General features: G+C 40.4%; 1 protein-coding gene across 4 annotated transcripts in view; it reads right to left on the bottom strand.

Moving 5' to 3' along the window:
• Positions 1–18,433, bottom strand: part of LOC148653211 (G patch domain-containing protein 2-like) — a 29,181-nt gene extending 10,748 nt beyond the window's left edge. For all 4 annotated transcript variants that reach the window (XM_088647936.1, XM_088647937.1, XM_088647939.1 and 1 more), the window contains exons 1-8: positions 18,374–18,433; positions 16,434–17,117; positions 10,364–10,425; positions 8,946–9,122; positions 8,511–8,590; positions 7,767–7,834; positions 6,665–6,704; positions 5,885–5,970 (exon numbers count right to left, since the gene is read on the bottom strand). In XM_088647936.1, coding sequence (XP_088504062.1) covers positions 5,885–5,970; positions 6,665–6,704; positions 7,767–7,834; positions 8,511–8,590; positions 8,946–9,122; positions 10,364–10,425; positions 16,434–17,098 — 1,178 coding nt within the window. In that variant the 5' untranslated portion in view covers positions 17,099–17,117; positions 18,374–18,433. The remainder of the gene's footprint in view (positions 1–5,884; positions 5,971–6,664; positions 6,705–7,766; positions 7,835–8,510; positions 8,591–8,945; positions 9,123–10,363; positions 10,426–16,433; positions 17,118–18,373) is intronic.
• Positions 18,434–18,728: the final 295 nt, after the last annotated feature.

Here is an 18,728-nt window from a genome sequence, read left to right as displayed (position 1 = left end):
TTTAGTGAGGAATCAAGTTTATAACAGGTGCCAGTGAGCATGGGGCAAATGACCAGAATGGCACACTAATTCCAGTGTACAAGAGACCAATTGTTGGGGAGGTCCAAGAGGCTTGGTTTGGGCTGGAGAGTGAAGTCACTACAGAACTCCACTGGCAGTGACTGAAGGCAACCTAATTGTATGATGCTACATTTACCCAATCCTGGGACAACACTTGCTGCTCTTCCTGTGGACTCATGCTGGAATCTTGTCAAGAGGAAGACATTGCATGACCTCATGTTGTTTGAATAGCGACGGTTCTCTGGAGAGACGGGAATGTGACATTTATGCTTAGAATACCCTACTTGTTAGACTTGGGATGACTGAACATTTGTGGGACGGACTGGGACAAGGTAGTGTCCAGTGCCCACAGACCAGTGAACGAGCACATGCTTGTCCAGGCTCTATGAGAAGAGAGGAATGTAAGAGATTCAACCAAGATAGCATCTGCAACCTGATGCAAAACATGCAACATGGATGTGCAGTAGTACTGCTCCCAACAGTGGTCACACGCGCTACTAAGCTGCAACTGTCACAGCTCCCCTGTTGTTGACAAATGTTAATCAGCATAATAAATTTACCGACGTCATGTCTGTTCAATAAAATGTCAGTGCAGCTGCTACAAAAAATATTAATTTCCTGATAGTACATTAGTGAATCTGTTGCAGTTATGAGTGATTATTAGTGATTTTCTCTTGATTTGTATAGTAAAAGATTTGAAACTTTATAATGTCTGGTCCTTAAATTTAGCTGAAAAAAGCCCCTTTTTTACTTATATCAATGTACAGTGCCATCTGTCTTGAAATGTGGATCTGTCACAAGCCTTTTCTATCCTAGCTTCTCAGCCAATATAAATGTTCAAATAAGGCAAATAAACATTTTAAAAAAAATGACATATTTACAAAAATAAATTAAGGTGAAGCCTGCCTCTAAGGCCTGTAAGTGGGTCAGTCTGAACAGTAATACAAAGCCCCTTCCCAAACACAGAAAGATGTGGCTTGTGACATGCTGTGCTTTTAACAAGCTACGTTTTCTGCGACCTCAAAACCCGTAAATCAGAGGATGAGGGTGAAGGGGGAGGGAGGGGGGGAGTAGAGTCTCTATGTTGTATAATCAATAGTTATAAAAATAAATGGCTTGACCGTTATTCTCTCCCTGCTATCCCTCTCTATAATAAAATCCCAGTAATGCATATTTCATTTACTTTTATACTTATTGATTACCTGTACTCCAGTTAGTAAATCACGCGGCTATCGATCCCTCAATCGTACCTCTGTTGGACAGCACATAACCAGCCATTTGCACGGCTGATAAAGAGCTCAAGCATTGAACTCCCCACTGTAAATCTTAACAAACTAACTTTTTAATTCCAAAATCGATCAGCATTTAAACACCGCATTATTCCACAAAGCATGCCTACAGGATTAAAAAAAATACACAGATGTATTTTTTAATGTTTTAGTCCATCCTTATGTTTATTCCCTACATACTGTTAAACTGTGAGTAGTGAATCCCAGCTGTTTCCTTCTCTAGCAAACACCAGATTTCTCCTGCTTGCGAAGCTCCTGGACTGGGAAACTAACACTGTTTCTGATGCCCATTTATTGATAAGCAGGTAGGGTTCACTCCTCCCTTAGGAACAAAGAGAACTTGCCCTGGAGGAGTCATTTTAAATTTGCGTCGAGCTGACACAGTCCCATGTAGCGATCACATGGATGGTTGAATTCAACTGGGCTTAATCCAAGCACCGTGTCACTTGGTTTAGCAGGAGTCCACGGTGCTTTCTTCAAATGCATGCAAATCCCTCAGTATCACTGGGCAAGGTGCTGTAAAACCCTTCACCAATCACTGGTGTCAGCTTTTACAAAGTTCAGCTGGTGACAGGAAAAGTGATTGTTTTCATAGGACAGTTAATCACAAGAAAAGGGCCCCCTCGTGTGCCTGGATGTAACTGTAAGGGGCCAGCTCTATGAAACATGTTTTGTTTCAGAGAGAACATAAGCAAACAATCTTACTCCAATTACTGACTTAAAACATTGAGTTTAATTGTATAAGAGTGCGTTCGCAGATTGAAGGTTTGTCTCATGAGAGGATTACACTGATGTTCAAATCCCTTTTGACGGCAATACATTGTGCTTATGAAATAGCAGAAACGGAAGAAGCTGGCATAACTGTGCTGCCAGCTAATGTGGCAAAATAAACCAGGTTATATGCTACATTTTGCATTTTGTTCTGCAATAATTTATAGTGCATGCCATGCATGAGACACTGCAAAATCTGCCAAAAACAACAATCAAGATGATTTTGAACTCTGGTGTTGACGGATCCTGCTGGTTTATATCTAATCAAATGGGTGACCTGCTCTACATAGTGCAAAAGGCATCTTGGTTTCACAGTAAAATCTTGGAAATCTTTCACACTAAGTCCCAGAGATGAAAACAATGAAACTGCATTGACACAGGGGTCAGTTGTAATTCTGGCACTGAAACCCAAAAGCAGATATATCAATTAAAACAAATAAATCAAGAAAGAGAGAAATGTACGAGACACCAGATCTCAATCTATTTTCATTAGGTACACATAACTTGGGGTATGAAAGGGATTTGAAGATGAATAGAGGTATTCAAATGAATCAGAAAGGATTAGAGTCCCCAGAGAGTTCAATCAATGCTTGCAAATCAATAATCAATAGGCCACTCACACCAATATACTAACTGCTGACACATAGATCTCACAATTAAAATGAAACTGAGAAAGGAGTGGCATCAGACTATGATTTATCTAGCTGCACAAATGTCATTTAGAAATAAATAAGTCAATATAAAAACTTGAGTGTACGAGAGACAGATGGGAACAAGTTATGCATTTTAACACCTCAACTATCCCCTTGTACTAGACATGAATCGCACACACTTCATATTCCCACTTTGCTAATGCATATTAGCAAAGAAAAAATATTTATCTGTATTGTAAGTTTGGTACTTTATTTCTATGATGTTGTATGTATTCAGTCTAGAAATTCATGTAATGAGAATATTTTAGTTCAAATGTTACAATTAAAAAGAGCTCCTGGCACAGAAACCACATTGAACACCACTGACAAAAAGTATTATTCAGAATGAAAGTAGAAAGTCTTACAGGAAGCGTTCGCCAATTAGTTTTTCGTATTCATTCTGATAGAATTCTTTGGATTCTCAGATAAATATGCATAAGCAATGTAAGTCTATCAGGATACAAGGGTTTTTACAAATGTGCAAACCACATGATGATATGATATTTTTATGTGTATATCATTTTGGACCTGAATTTTGGCTCAGAGCAGCACTCCAAAACACGTTCTAAGCTGAATTTAGCTTTAAGATTTTAATCAAAGAGGCTGCTAGGACAAAGCAGAATTACTCAATCACTCAGGCTTGTTCTATGAACAGACGCGTTAAAGGTATGAAGCAGAAAGGGCACAGCGACAGCATGCTAGGTGCTGTGCATACCTAAGCTTCATGAGATAAATTCTGCGGGTACTTCCAGTGGGACACATCAGACATGAAGACCACTGAAACCTTCCTCTTCATTTGGGAGTATGATTTATACTTTTTGAAGAACTGTAAAGAGCACTGAATTCCTCTATAAAGGAATTAAGAATATTCCCCTAAGACCCTCTGTTAAATGAAAGCATAGTAAGGATTTGAGAACCTGTTAATAGATAAAAATTAGCATTCAGAATACTTAAAACTTAATCTGAAGAAACCTTTCAGGTACAGAAGAAAGGGATACTTTTAAATGCCTGTTTCTAGACATTGTCTCTTCTTTACTGTTTTTTTTTTTTACTCCTCCCTGAAGCAGTTTTTTGTGAGTTATCCCAGGAGTAAAGTATTCAAATAAAATTAAGGATGTACAATAAAATCTATTTCAAGAGCACATTATAATGGGATCTTTACCCAATGTGATGCAATTTAAATTCAAATGGCTAGCCAGAGCTTGTGCAATTGATAATACACAGATTCATAAAAAGGGTTTACTGCTTAATAATATAGTGCTCTATATTTGCCTAAATAAGATAATCAATAAAATACTAGATCAAGGTAAGCTAGCCTACCCTAATATCAGTGAGTTTCCTGAAGTGATGAAGCCAGTCGAATAAGTGATGTATTGTAAGTTTTACTTGAGTTTTTCCAGTACTCCTGTATGTGGCTGCAGTTAGGTTGACAACATCACAGATGGGAAATTTTCCTTTGCTTGAAGAATTGGAAAGCTTGACTGAGAGCACCTTCGGAAGTGAGACAGAAGAGGGACTGCAAAGAGATAGGCTCATTCCTTAGATCCTTTGTCCTTGATGGACTGGTGAGTGGCATCATCTTCTCATGTTCTCAAAGGCCCTCATGAGGCAGGCTTGATGAAGGTATCCAGTCTTGGAAAGCAGTGTGGTTTAGCTTTACAGTCAGCTCTTCAAACACAACATTGATTTCATTAACTCTTGTTCATGATCACTAAGGTCAGGAAGCCTCAGTTAAATTTGTTTCATTATTATCTTTGCTGTTTTTTTTCTTTTAAAAGTCTGACAGAAAATTGCAGGAAAATAATCATCTTATTTGGAAATACTGTATCTCCCTCCTGAAATTTTCAAGTCCCTACATAAACTGTCTAGCCAAAGGTTTAAAGAATGGATGATATAACAGTATTTCAAAGCAATGTTGCAGTATTATTGGGCAATAATACTACAGTATTATTGGGTATTATTGGGCAATAGCCATGTCTACTTTACATCTGCCTTAATATAAAACACCTGAAAGAAATTTGCTTCCATAATTATGAAGCCCTCTTGCTTAATGAGAGTATCAAACACAATACATGTTCACATTTTTGTACTTCAAATAAATCTTTGATTAAAAATAATCCAATAAAAACAGATTAATCTAAGGAAAAGGAAACATCAGACTCCTATAGTGTACAGTATATAGAGCACACAGCAACAATGAATGACAGCTTACTGAGCAACCTAAACAAAATTCAAGGAAACTAACCTGAAGAGTTAACTGGGAAATTTAAAGTAAAATTCCATTCATTAAATACAGACAGTCTTAAAAAGACAGTAATTTTAATGTACTCATTATTATTAAAATTTAGGAACCATTATAATAAGCGTTGTCTTTACTATTTAAAGCCATATTTATCTCTTCCTTTTGAATACACAGCCTCACATCAGAAAACATGTTAACATCCATTTCACTATAGTAAGATCTGGGGATCGGTATTTTTTTTTCAAACAAACCTTTCAAAGTAATGGAGATGAATCACATATTTGTTCATCAGATACCGGCATGCGTAACTAAGGCATAAGCACTGCCCACTGTTTTCAGGCCAGCGGGATACTACCTTCAGCAAGAGACGGCAGCGGCGCAAGTGGGACAACTGCAGCCCTTCAAGTGCATGGGCCGGGGGTCAGTCACTCGGCACACTCCCAGCGCACCCAGCGCTGCCACACTCTCCCTCGACCGCTGCTTCCCCAGTGGCTGATAGACATTAGCCTGTGACATTCAAGCGATGGCACTAATGCACTGAGCCCAGCTCTGCTCTGCCTCTGCTGGGACTTGATCACCGGATTGCGCTCGAGGCTCTCAGAGCTACACGGTGCCATTTCCTAGACCACGGCAACCTCCTCTGAACCTCAAGACCAGGTATCCTGCCGCTGCAGAGCCCTGCACTCATTTTCAAGGGGGTGACGGCCCTCCTGTAACATGCTCGGTGCACTGATCCCCTTTACAAAAGCAGACCCATGACTGTACAGGAAAGCAATTCCGAACGTCGGAAAAAACTGCTCTACAAAGGAAAAGCACAAGCGAGCTCTTACCTGGTTTTACACAGTGAAGAAGAGCATCTCCTGTGTGAACCTTCAGAAACCACATCCACCGGATAGAGTGGAGACAAGGGGTTGAACTGAAACATACAGAAACATGTCTGGCCTTACAGATAGCTGCAAGAACAAGCCAAAACAAAAATCCTAAGGATGGCAGTATTTTAGGAGCGTAAGCACTAAAATATGTAAACCTTTTTACTGTGTACCACCTGCATGGTTTAATTCACAATAAACTGTGCTTTACAGTACAGGAAAGCAAGAGTGTTACAATAATATCTAAATATGGACTTTCTCTGGGGAGGGCACGTGCAGAGGATACTTACCCAATGTACCAATAAATTGTGTGTATATATTATGATGATTTTCCCAGTCATGCTTAAGGAAATGAGGAATGCGAGGGACCGCTAGATAGGATATTTTAACTGGCAGAATGGGAGTGGTACCCAAAGATTGGAGAATCGCAAATATAGCACCAGTTCAGGAAAAGAAGGACAACACTGATCCAGAAAACTGCAATCCAAACAGCTGTTTTTCATACACTCTTAAAATTTACATTACATATTACATTATCTTACATTATATACTGAAAAATGTATTAATTTTAACCAGATTAGCATTGCTACTTTTTAAACAGCTATCTTGCTGCTTTAAATTAATAGTTCACTTAAGGTGTGGCCCTTTTTACTGGACTTCCAAATGAATTTCAATCCAAATTAATAACAGGAACAGCTTTTGGAACCATTTTTAAAAGCAGTGATAAAAGCTATATCTTACCTGATGCCAGTCTCTTTTTCCAATAGATGGCAACCAAAAACTTCAGAAAAAAGAAAGATTAAACTTTAGTTTGCATTAGGCTGCAATATCAACATAAGTAGCATATGTTATTTTGAAGTCTACAATTTATGTTTTCATATTGAAACCACGTGTGGCATTCTTAGATCACTCCAGTTCTGCTTCTGAGACTCTTTCACATATGTTTCATTGAACAACTTGCACTGTGGAACAGACTGGATTCAAAAGACAACTGCTCCCTACTGTGCAAAACATGTTCAGAAGCAGGTTTATTGAGATGCACATGTAACATTTGATATTAAAAAAGCAATATAGAGAATAATACTGTCGTGTGGGGGGGTAATTACAACACCTTAAGCTCTCGTGATATTAATATTCTTGGCAGTTTTCTATGTCACTCTAGAAACTATATGAAATTAATACCACCATCAACTCCTAAAAGGACACTGATTTTTAAAAGACATTGGTAACTGTCTTTTAACAGAAACTGTATGCACTTAGAGATCAGTTTAATAATTATATAGCTGTTGAACATTTAATCAGATATTGTACAGATTGTTTTTAAAGGTCATTAAAGAAAATAAGAGTCAAAGTGACAAAATGTTCTTTTACCGAGTTATATGTTTTCTTAAACACCTATGCATGTGTCAAAATGGTCCAAATAAACAAAACAAGTCACCTAACAGTATTTTAATTTTGAGGAACAACAAGAATTATGGTACATATAAGACAACATTTTAAAAATATATTATACAAGAGTTAAACTACTGACCCCAGTTGAGTTAAAAGGGTTACTGTGACTCTTTAAAGACTATACTTTTTGGCAAATGAGATAGCATAGTCACAGAAAATCAATTTGTTTCAGTTACATTATACCAGTGTTTTTTCTACTGAACTAAATTGCATTTTCCTATTGGGACTCCTGACGTTTGTTTTTTTTTTTCAAACTGGTGTCTTTTTCTCACAGAAATTCCAAAGCAATCAGCCATCCTGTTTCACAGAAACTCAAAGCAGTATGAGAAATGTGGGCAGACTGAGGACAATCATCTGTAATGCATGGGCAGCTGAACTGGCTGAAGCTTACTCTTTCTGGTAAGGATCTTGCGAAAAATGGCTCATTCTCTCCATGGTCATGGAAGCCACACTGCTATCCTGCAATACAAAAAAATAATAGAAGCAAAGAGAATTTATTTATCAATCTCTAGATTTTCTTTTCCTTTTATTTAAAAATGCCGATACTTTACTCCTTAGCCAAGATAAGCAGCAAACCACGACAGGAAGGAGCAAAGACCCAAGAAAGCACGAGCAACTTATTCTTCAACTTAAACATGTGGAAATTCATGGTGCACCATGCAGATGGATCCGGAGCTGGGCCCAGTTCCAGTGGAGGAAAGCAAGGAGGGAAGTGTATTGGATGGACAAGGTGCGAGAGGAGTCCCACAGGGCTCTACAGTGGGGCTCCTGCTGTGCCTTGTATGAAGATTAATTGTACTGATCAAGGTGTGTGTAACAAAGGGATATCATTGCCGAAGAAAAAAAACTTGGGAGAATCCAAATAATCAAGACACTGTTCGGTCAACACAAGAAGAATTGGATAGAATTCAGGATTGTGTAGATAAAAGGTAAATTCAACACTAGTAAATAATATATATAGGTAAAAAAAATATAGGACATAATTATACCATGGGAAGTAGAAATCACATGGTGGGAAAAGGACCAAGAAAAGCTACATCAGCATCCAGGCGGCATTTGTAAAGTGCTATAAGTCCTAATGTGATCCTTATATTACATCCAGCAATATAACCCCTGGGCAAAGGACATCCCTCACCTTTCCCAGGAGTCTCCTCCTTCCCTTTCGGATGCAGCGAGCAGCCACTCCTGGCAGACGGTTTAAACGGGCGTGATAACCTGTAGGACCACATAAAAGTCGAAGGTTTGGGATAATAATGAACAGCTTTGACGAGAAAGGGTTAACCCTTTATTAAAGCACAATAAGAAAATGACTTGCATGGTTTGTTCCAGTTTATTTGGAATTTAGTTGCGACTGTTATGTTACACTTTAACCTTTCCAGATAAAAATAAAGAATGTCTATCTAATGATGGGAAATAATCATGCATGATGCATACATGCTTATGCACTAACATTGATTTGAAGAAAACATCTTCACTACTGCTTCACTAGCAAGCATGCTACACACCCACAGGAACTCTTATGCTATTGACCACTCCTACGTCTACTGATCCTTAGGCTGCTACTCCCCACCTCTCTGTGCAGGCCGGGCAGGCTGCAGAAACGTTGGGGAGGAGAGCTTCTCCAGGCCACATTCCAGGGTCTCGAGCTCTGGCTGAGAGTCAGTCTCCCAGCCGGGAAGGAAACCAGGCACCCCGATCCCAGGGCCACACTCGCCTTCGAAAAACCAGTCGCTCTGTTCATCGTCTCCTAGGACCAATCAGAACAACATAAAAAAACACAATCCGCCGCCACATGAAGCAAAGACTCAACTGGCAAATTACAGGTTTTGAAAGGGAGTTAAGCCTTTCTAGAAAGGAAAAAAAAAAGGTCTTGTGAATGTCAAATAGACAGAAATGAACAAGCAAAGATTCTTTATTTTGCTCTCGGCTTGAATACTTAAAACTTCACTTTCCAAGAAGAACTTCACAAACAGCGGTGTTATTAACTGACTTTCGTGTCAATGACAATGAGCAAAACCCAGCACACCTTTTCTCTCCTCCAGCAGAACCAGGCCTCTCTCCAGTAACATTGCTGCGGAAGGAGAACGTGTTTGCTGTGCAGGAGAACGAGCAGCTCACTGAAGGTACACTGGGCGGACACATTTTTAAACAGAAATGATCCGCAGCTGATTTCCCCAACACCTGATCGAGAGGCATGCTCTCAGAAACCCCCCCCTCTCCCCTGTGATGGAAGGGTTAACAGCAGCCAAAAGGAAGCGGTCCCCCCTTGGTTCCCCACAGACGACCTCTCCTCAGACCTGTCAGTCACCCACACCAGCAGGCCATGCCTCTCACAGACAAGGTGTAGTGACAACTGTTAAATCAGAGCGCGCCTTCAAAGTGCCAGATCTAATGTGATTAGCAAAGCTTTCAGCGCTCATTAACACAACCTGACAACCTCTCATTAGCACCGTCTGAAGCTGTGCGCCATTTCATTGTAGATGCAGCTCAGCGCAGGTCTTTTTGAAAGATAAGCAAGCACGCATTTAAGCTATAATTGCACCTAAACAGACACACCCCGTTAATTAGCACTTATCAGCTGCAAAGATTGGAAAATGTCGCCATTTAAGAATGGCTAAGTTTTAACCTGTATTGCTCTCTCTTTTTCTGTAACAAAAATCATTTAAAACATCTGGGATCAGACTGTAAACCACAATAATTGAAATGTATTCATTTGCATTTCTTGCATTTTCAATGGTTTCACTGAACAGATAATTTAACACTGTTTTGTAAATTAGGGAACATAACAGGTTTTGTGGGAAGTTTTCTCTCCCGTAAAGGAACACATTTTGACAGTAATCACATTCATTAGATCTCATCAAACTTTGCTTTACCAGACATCAAGACATAAATGCATAATATCTGAAACGAAACAGAAATAAATATGCCACATAAGCTGTCACATCTACAGGCAAGTCTTTAAACCCTTTCACCTGGAGTTTAATTTACCTTGTCTCCCTTCATCATTAGTAAAAAGGCCAGGGTCACTGCTACATACACTGCTGGTTTCACTGGAAGGAGAGAAAAGAAAAATAATTGTATATAATTTAATTGTACATTTACTAATGGCATATCAGACATTTTTTCACAAAAAGCCAAAAAATACAATACACAAAACTAAGACAAAGGAAGGCTGTATCATATACATTCTGCGATATTTTCTATAGGGAGTGTAATAATGAAGGGACAGAGTTTGCATTGGCAGAAGTCCTCTTTGCACACTTGGGTTAGTAAACTACTCAAGTTAATTCTTACATTGCATACTGTAGCTTTTCTACGTAGCTTATCTACATAGATCTCCACCTCATTACAGTCAAGTTTCAGCTGACCGATGAAGAAATAAAAAAATGGCACAGGCTTGCTGGTTATCAAAATGAAATGCTTCTCATGTAGGCGAGTGATATTTATGAGGCTTCTTTTGCATGCTCTAAGTTTAAGTATTAAGTACAATGATACCACACAGAAACATGCCGTTTAGAGAAAATTTAACCCGAGACTCGTTGAAAGTGACTCTTCCAAAATATCTACTGTGTTTCCATGATTGCAGAGCAGCAGGACCATAAATACGACACCACAATAACTGTGATTGAATCTTCTAAGTAACGTTCACAAAACTTAATTTAAATCAGCGGTGCTGTCAAACCTAATCTCCTCTATGTCATGTTTCATCATTGAACACGAGCACGCCAGATTTACTTGGTTCACTCCTTCTGTTAATTTAAATAACGCTGGCAAAAGCCCTTGCCTGGCCCCGATTACTACTCCAGCATATGGCAACTGTCCGGCATCTGTTCACAGACACGTATTTAAACTGGAGGAGCCCCCCCGGGCATGGGGGGAAAGGGGGGAGCAGTAATACTGGGAGCCCTATTCCTCTGAGGTCGCATCCCCACAGGCCCGATCACTCCTGTGCGCTAGAGACGTTAGACTTTGGATAATGACTACTTGGTCCAGTAAATTTAGCCAAACACAAAATCCAAGGGGAGTGCAAAAGTTAAGGTTATTTGCATTAAATTGAGGGGAAAAAAAAACAAGTTCTGCCATGCCACTGGACAATACACTTTTGGACAATCGGTATGACCCGGGGGAAAAAAAAAAGGTTATGAGAAACGAGGGCCACTTTCTCATCTCAGATCACAACAAAGGTGGCTTCTGGGAGATTAGACCGAGATCTTTCAAATCCTAAAGGGCACTTGAGAAATTCCCCAACATCAAACTTTTAACGCAGTAATCGGCACAGGAAGCCACATGGAGAAAGTCTCACGAGAAGAAAAACAGAAACATTCTGAACGTGGAAAAAGATGGATGTGTGGAAAAGGCCACTCTGTGTCACTCTGCCAGCGCTGTTTCGTCAAAAAGGATGCCGCAGAATTGGTTCAGGGATATACAAACACTTTTTAGGTTGCTCGTGGTTGGTTTTATTGTCTGCTGAGGTTTGTAAAACTTGTACATCAGTTCTCAACGGATGAATTTCTTTACTAGCTGTGTGTAACACAAAAAAAAACCCCACCAGAGCAGCAGTGAGCTCCTGGTACAATTCTAAAAGACTCCATTTAGTATGATTTAATGACTTTACTGTAAATAATACACTTTTACCATTTAAACAAAACAACTTCTTTAAACCCACAATAAAGGGGAAGGAAAGAACCAGCAGCACAAAAGGCACAACTTCTCATTTCTATGAGTTCAATAGGCCCCTGTTCTTGGGGATACAAGGACATCACTGCCCATCCCACAGTTCAAACCCCCGAGCTTCCACTCCATTGGAAATAAGAGGTCAGGTTTATTTTGCCTTTAATGTTTGCCATATTGCCTACACATCCCTCTGACGTGCATCCCAGACTGCCAGCCTGTTCGCTGCCTCTTTTTGCCATATGGTCTCCGACTTGGCCCGCACACCCCTGCGAGAAGCAGATGTGGAGAGGATACAGTACAGCCTGGGAGCTCCCTGGGGGATTTGCTGCAAGACTGGAGTCGTGCCGCCACCACAGCTCTCAGCTGTCTACCCACCTCTGTAAGCAGGGCTTGCCTCTTGATTCTGCCACAGAGCAAATGATTCCATATTAAACGGGCAGGAGGCAAGTCACCACTGTCAGTGCTACATGTCCTAGCACATTCAGGCACCCACTTGTCCTCTTTAATGAATATTAATCTCCACTGTGAGGCTGCGGTGTTTATATCTCAGCCTTTCACATCTATCTTTCTGTGCAATGCTCATTGCTGTGACTTGTTGCAAGACAAAGAATGCATTTTTTCCAATCCCATTCACATCAATTCTCATTCTTCCCTCTTTTATTTACCAGAAAAATCCCTACAGCTCTTCCTGAACAGCTGAGAAATTCAGCTTTCTGTTAAAAACAATAAGTTTAAACGATTAATCAGATATATGCCTTAAGTATTAATTAGTCTTTAAGGGGTAATATAGCACAACCTATTGCCCATGCAAAGTTTTGTGCCCGTGTTATTAAAAGTATATTAAACTATATTTTACAAGTAAAGCTTAAAATATATTTTTTAATTTTTTAAAAATTAATTTTTATTTTTTCATCAATTTCCCTTCAGGATCAATAGAGTCTTATCTAATTTAAACATATATAATCTAATCAGCTGATGAAATATTTTTTCTCCCCTCTCACATAAGTTCTCTGGGAAAGTGTGAAATGTTCATATTTAGACACTGTATTGCACTGCTTCTTATTATGTCAGGTTTTGAACAGCAAACATAATAATTACAGGCAACATTTTATAAATGAAAAACAGTGATTATGCATTTAGGCCAGTTCATATTTTAAAATCACTATTATGGACTACAGTACTGTGGACTTGTCTGTTTTCCTTTCATTGTTACTTTCCCATTCACTTTTTGAAAAAAATAATTTTGCATGTATACTCCTGAAAAACTGTTGTGCTGTTAATTAAAAAAATAATGTTTTACTTAATAAGAAATTAAACTATAGTAGCATAATGTATTAAAACATTGCTCCTATAACTATTCCACAATCAGTGTACTAAAAACGTCTACAAATTCAAAATAGTTGAATACACAAGGAAAGCTCGGATACTTGACACCAGATAATATTTCTAAACATTCCGTGTTGGAGAGAACCAGTTTTGCGAAGGCGTTTTTCATTGTGGAATTTTGGAAACAAACTGTTAAACATCTATTCAAACAATTATGAGACCCAATTCCAAGAACTTTAACTGCAAATGCCCTAAAAATTCAAGCAAAGGGAAACCGCCCCCAAAACCGATTTTATTTTCTCAGAGTGAGCTGCTCCCATGTGGTTTCTTTTTATTTATACAAGCTGGAGAGGTGAAACTGACACAAGAGCCAGATGAGTAACAATCATTAGGAAATAATCCCCTGCCCCAGAGACCTGATGTTTGGCTTGCAGAAAGATTATGAAGCTGCAGAATTATTTTCTGATTTATTGAGCTTCTCCTCATTCCAGTAGTAAAATAAAAGAGAAGAAAGAACGGAAGACTGCAGAAAGGCATACTGATAATGGGAACCCAGCAGTCTTCAATCAATCTGCCTAACCTAAATCCAACTCTTTTCTACTGGTGCCTGATTAAAAAGTTATTCCACCCTCCCAGTACTTGGCAAATTGGATTAGTCGCAGAGATTTATTAAATGAACTTCAGCATTCTGCATTTCCCAAGCCTCCCTTCATGGTTTCCAAATTTCAAAGCAAGGGAAAATACAAAAAGTGAAATAAGCTACCTTTCTAAGTCAGCCATGTTCAAATGACTTTTTATCACAGCTGCTGACTGAAGCCAGTAGTTCGTTAGGCATCTATCGAAACGTTCCATGACAAAGACCTGCTCTCTGGTTTACTACAGGTGAATAACTCTCCCAGTGCCACTGCAGCTGCCGGGTGGCAACCTTGCCATTAGGCCAATGTGAGCTTACTCAAGGATGGGGAGTCCAACTGTAGCTGTGAACATCTGCTTAGAATGCACTTCACTTAACATAAGGGAAGTCTGTTCTCGTCTAGCCTTGACCTTGAGGCTAAAGATGTCTAAAAGGTTAGGTAGGTGATAGGCAGGGGCTAATGGAAAGAATCAAGAGCATTTAAGTACAATGAGTAAAAACTGTTAACAATAACTGCCCGAAATCTGTTGCAAATGCAACACTTACTACAGCGCATTGATTACTCCAAAAATTTACTGCATTCCTGAACTCGTAAGTACGACCACGTTAGCCCTGTCAAGACTTTTTTTCTTCTACTTTTTTTTTGTGTAAACAGATCACATCCAATGATTCTGTTGCCTTTAATACTTTGGCTGAACTCAGTTTAAAATGTAGCGTTTTGTAAGTGAAAAATGATTGACAGCAAGCTGTGCTGTTTCCATTTATTTCTTCTCTGGAGCAGTTTTCTGTCAGAAAGACTATTGATTTTTCCATAAAATAAGAAAACAAGCGCCATTGAGAGGCCAGAGAGGTCAGCACAAATTAAACTAGAAGATGTACAGCTTTCTGTCTCCATACTGTTGGTTACTCCAGACGTTTCTTTTTTTTTTATTAAAAAAAAAGCCCGTCAATTAACGAGACCCTCAAAGAAAACGGCCCAAGAAGCTGTAAGGCAGAGAGAACAGAAGACAGCCTCATTTGAATTTCTCAGGCATTTCTTTGGAGAACATTGCTTGGTTATTACAGAGGTAAATGACACCCCTTTCATTTCCTTGGTGTCTGAAGATGCACAATGTTGTCCCACACTCCCAAGGAGCCCCCCCATTAAATGCTAAAATGTTTTCTCAGAACTGCTCATGATTTTGTAACTTACTACATTATTACAAAAGATGGAGTCAATTAAGTAGCTCATTTATTTCTCTTTAGAACCACAACAAACTACACCTACATTATTTTCCTCAGACACCCAGGCTGAATGGGAGGATATCTTTGTGGGTTTTCTGGTGGTTATTTTGCTCTGGAAACCTCCCCAGAGGGAAAACCCTACTAGTTCTAGGCAGATGCACGTCAGTGCACACCACTGGCATCTGAACATTTCACAAAAGAAACGAGGAAGCTAGATGTAAAAAAAAAAAAGTGCTGGGTGCAAGGACAAGTGTATTTCTACACCACGTCTACATGGAACATATGGGAACTACCCTGCACTGGCTAGGAAGTATGTCAGGAACAGATGGGCAGCTAAAGCATTCAGGGAATAGAGCGGAAATTGTTAATTATCTAGGATGTACGAAAATTGAGTTTGAATTCAGACTTGTCAATATAACTTATTTTATGGAACATTTTGACACATATATTATACACATTAAATGAAAAAATATCCATTATATGAACTTACAAGAAAAGTCATTAGGTTTAACTGGAACCTAAACAAAGTGCTCCAAAGTTATACTCTACTATATCATATTCTCCGAAACAGAAAACCTGTGTGAAACAATATATAATTCTTTTGATTGTTCCACTATTCTAACATTGGTACTGCTATGTATCATGATTAGCCCTGTTTTAAATTGTGCATATTATATATTAAAGGAAAACCTGAGAAATTATCTCTCAACATGGTTTCAAAAAGCTCCCTATGTTATAGCCTGCCCAACTGTCATAATCTGTGTTCCTTTTATATCATACCGTGCAAGAAATCAATTCCTTGTGAATGCACAATGCAGTTCATTTCCTGAGTGTACAGTTACAAATTAATTGACAGAGGAATGAATGTATTTCATATACTGATGATGCATGGCATGTCACTGTTAGGCCACATATTTGAGGCAGGCATGCACCACTATGCTGTCTGTTGATTAAGTGTGACAGACTGAAGAGAGAAAAACGCAAGTATCAGAATCTGCTTTGGGGCTCCAGAGTATGTACGTAGTCAGAAAAAGATAACAGCTTGTTGATAGTTTGTAGAGAAAAATCAGATTTATGACCTAGTCCTTATTCAACTACTGGTCTCGTTACCCTACACTCGACTACGTTTTAGGCGTGAGATTCGTTTTCACCGACATTATGGCTGGGCTGAACCACAGAGGGTCCTGAAGGGAACATTACCATTCGGACATGTTTTCATCAGAGGCTTCCTTCTGCTCCTCAGACTCAAACATCATCTTCTCCTTCCAGCCTTCCTGGTGGACGAGCCCACTGCTGCCCACCGGCTCGGAGCCCCCAGCCCAGGGGCAGGCACTCTTCTTCACCTTCGAGAGGCGCTGCTTTTTGGCCAGCTTGTGGCTGCCCGCCCTCTCGCTGTCCAGCTCGGACACCTTGAGCTTCTCCTGGAGGCTGACCGTCACGTCCGAGGTCATGCGCTTGACCTTGCGCCGCCTCCTCAGGGGCCGCCCTGGCGTGTTCTCGGTGAAGGAGTCCGACTCGGGCCAGGAGTGCTGCTTGCTCTTCAGGGAGGAGGAGAAGGAGGGCCGCCTCTTGGCCACGATCATGTCGTCGGAGTCGCTGAAGTTGGCGGCGTTGGCGTTGGCGCTGGCGCTCTCGCGGCAGTCCTTGGCGGCCTCGTCCAGGCTGGACTCGGAGGCCTCGCTGAAGCAGCGCGCGTGCTCCAGGGAGTGGGAGGAGTCGCAGCGCCGCTTCCGGCCGCGCCGCCGGCGGATCTGCCGCCTCTGCTGCAGGGGGCTCAGCACCATCTCCTCCCACAGCTCCTCCAGCTTGGTCTGCTCCGAGGTCTGCTCCAGCGCAGACGCCAGGTCGTGCACCAGCTCGTCCATCACAGCGCGGCCACCCCCTCTGGCAACGGAAACAACACAGCGCGGATCACGAAAAGACGGAAAGAGGAGAGCGGGGGTCTCTAGTATCAAGAGTGACTTACATCACACATGCTGCAGTCTAATCTAGGTTTGCTCTGAAACTGCATCACCAAAGAAACGCCAAGAGACCACCTTAATTAAATTCAATCAGGCAGGTAGCAATAGGTTACGCTGGGTAATTATGCAAAATGGGAAACTAGGAGAGTTTCTGTAATATTTCTACAGAGAGAGTGAATTGATATTATATCTGTGCTCTGGACACCTGGGTACTATGCATTTACAGCCTGTACATCTTAAAATCCAATTCTACAATCTAGCCACTTTTCATGTATGCTTAGAAACGCCTTGTGTTCGCTTCTAAACAGCACAACGCAATTCACAGCAATCATTTGGTGTGATATGCTGTACGGTGAAAGGAAAGATACGTATGCTTCTTTGTGAATTTGGGCCCAAACCCAAATCAAATCACTTGTGTGCAAAACTGTTTGCAATGACTTATACCGCTCCATACTGTACTAAGTCAATACTGATTAAGTGAGTCATTTAACACCCTTCTGAATGCAGCTTGCAAGCGTTTAATTTCACTTGTTGGATTCCTCGCAGTCAGGGCAGTGTTCACTGCAAAGCGCAAAACCTGCAGTTTTAACAGTGCTGCTGGCTCCGACTTCACTGACGTCATCGCGCATCCTCGAAAATACCTTCAGTGTTTACAAGAGTCAAACCGAGGACAATGCGGAGTCCGCTGCCAATTTCGACAAATATGTCAGATGGTCGGTGGCAAAACGCGGAGGTTCTTCATGTACAAGCACACGTGCCTTTCATGCACTCAATTCTGCTCCATTTTTACGTCGCAAAGGGTAGCAAAATTTGAGTATTAAAGAATTGAGCATTCTGATAAAACAGGCACGCTTGGAAAACGGGGCTTCAACGTTGCAGGTCTGTCTAAGTAAAAGCACAACATATTGAGATTCGTCTCCTCCGTTTTATTAATTGTTCTTTTTGGTCATATCAGGTTTTTGTTGTTCAGGTTTCTGGTTGCCTATTTAACATGCCTATTAGTCCAGACCTTAGCAGGCATGTATACTACCTTTCGTTACAAACATAGTGTCAGAGCTTCGACAGGATAAGTCGCATATTACAAACCACTTATTAACGCTTAAAGCTATATGTGCCGTTTCGGAAATCAGCATTAAATCTTTCTTCCTCGGTATGGTACTGTTGTTATACAAAACTCACCAGCCGCAGTTCCTGCCTGTTTTGTTTTCGCAGCTAAATACCTCGAACGTACTTCCGCCCCGCAGGAGAAACTAGCTACGTATTTCCGCCCCGAATAAGGCAGGCAGTTTCGCCCTGCAGAAATCCGATATCTAACCAACTTTTCTTCAAACGCAGCGTGATGAAAGAGCACTGAAATCGGATCATGTTTTATGTATTTTAAAAAATACGCTTAGATTGATGACTGACTGCATTTACACCTAATAACCTAAGGCAAAAAAAGACTTGTATTTTCGTGTCTCGTCACGAAACTTAAAACTACAGCAGAGCGAAGTCTAGGTAAAAACTTGAGGTTTACCTGAACGTTTTAGTAAGC

The sequence above is a fragment of the Lepisosteus platostomus genome, chromosome 10, assembly GCF_059453375.1.
Source record: "Lepisosteus platostomus isolate fLepPlt1 chromosome 10, fLepPlt1.hap1, whole genome shotgun sequence".
Lineage (NCBI taxonomy): Eukaryota > Metazoa > Chordata > Actinopteri > Semionotiformes > Lepisosteidae > Lepisosteus > Lepisosteus platostomus.
This window is presented reverse-complemented; position numbering and strand designations above follow the sequence as displayed.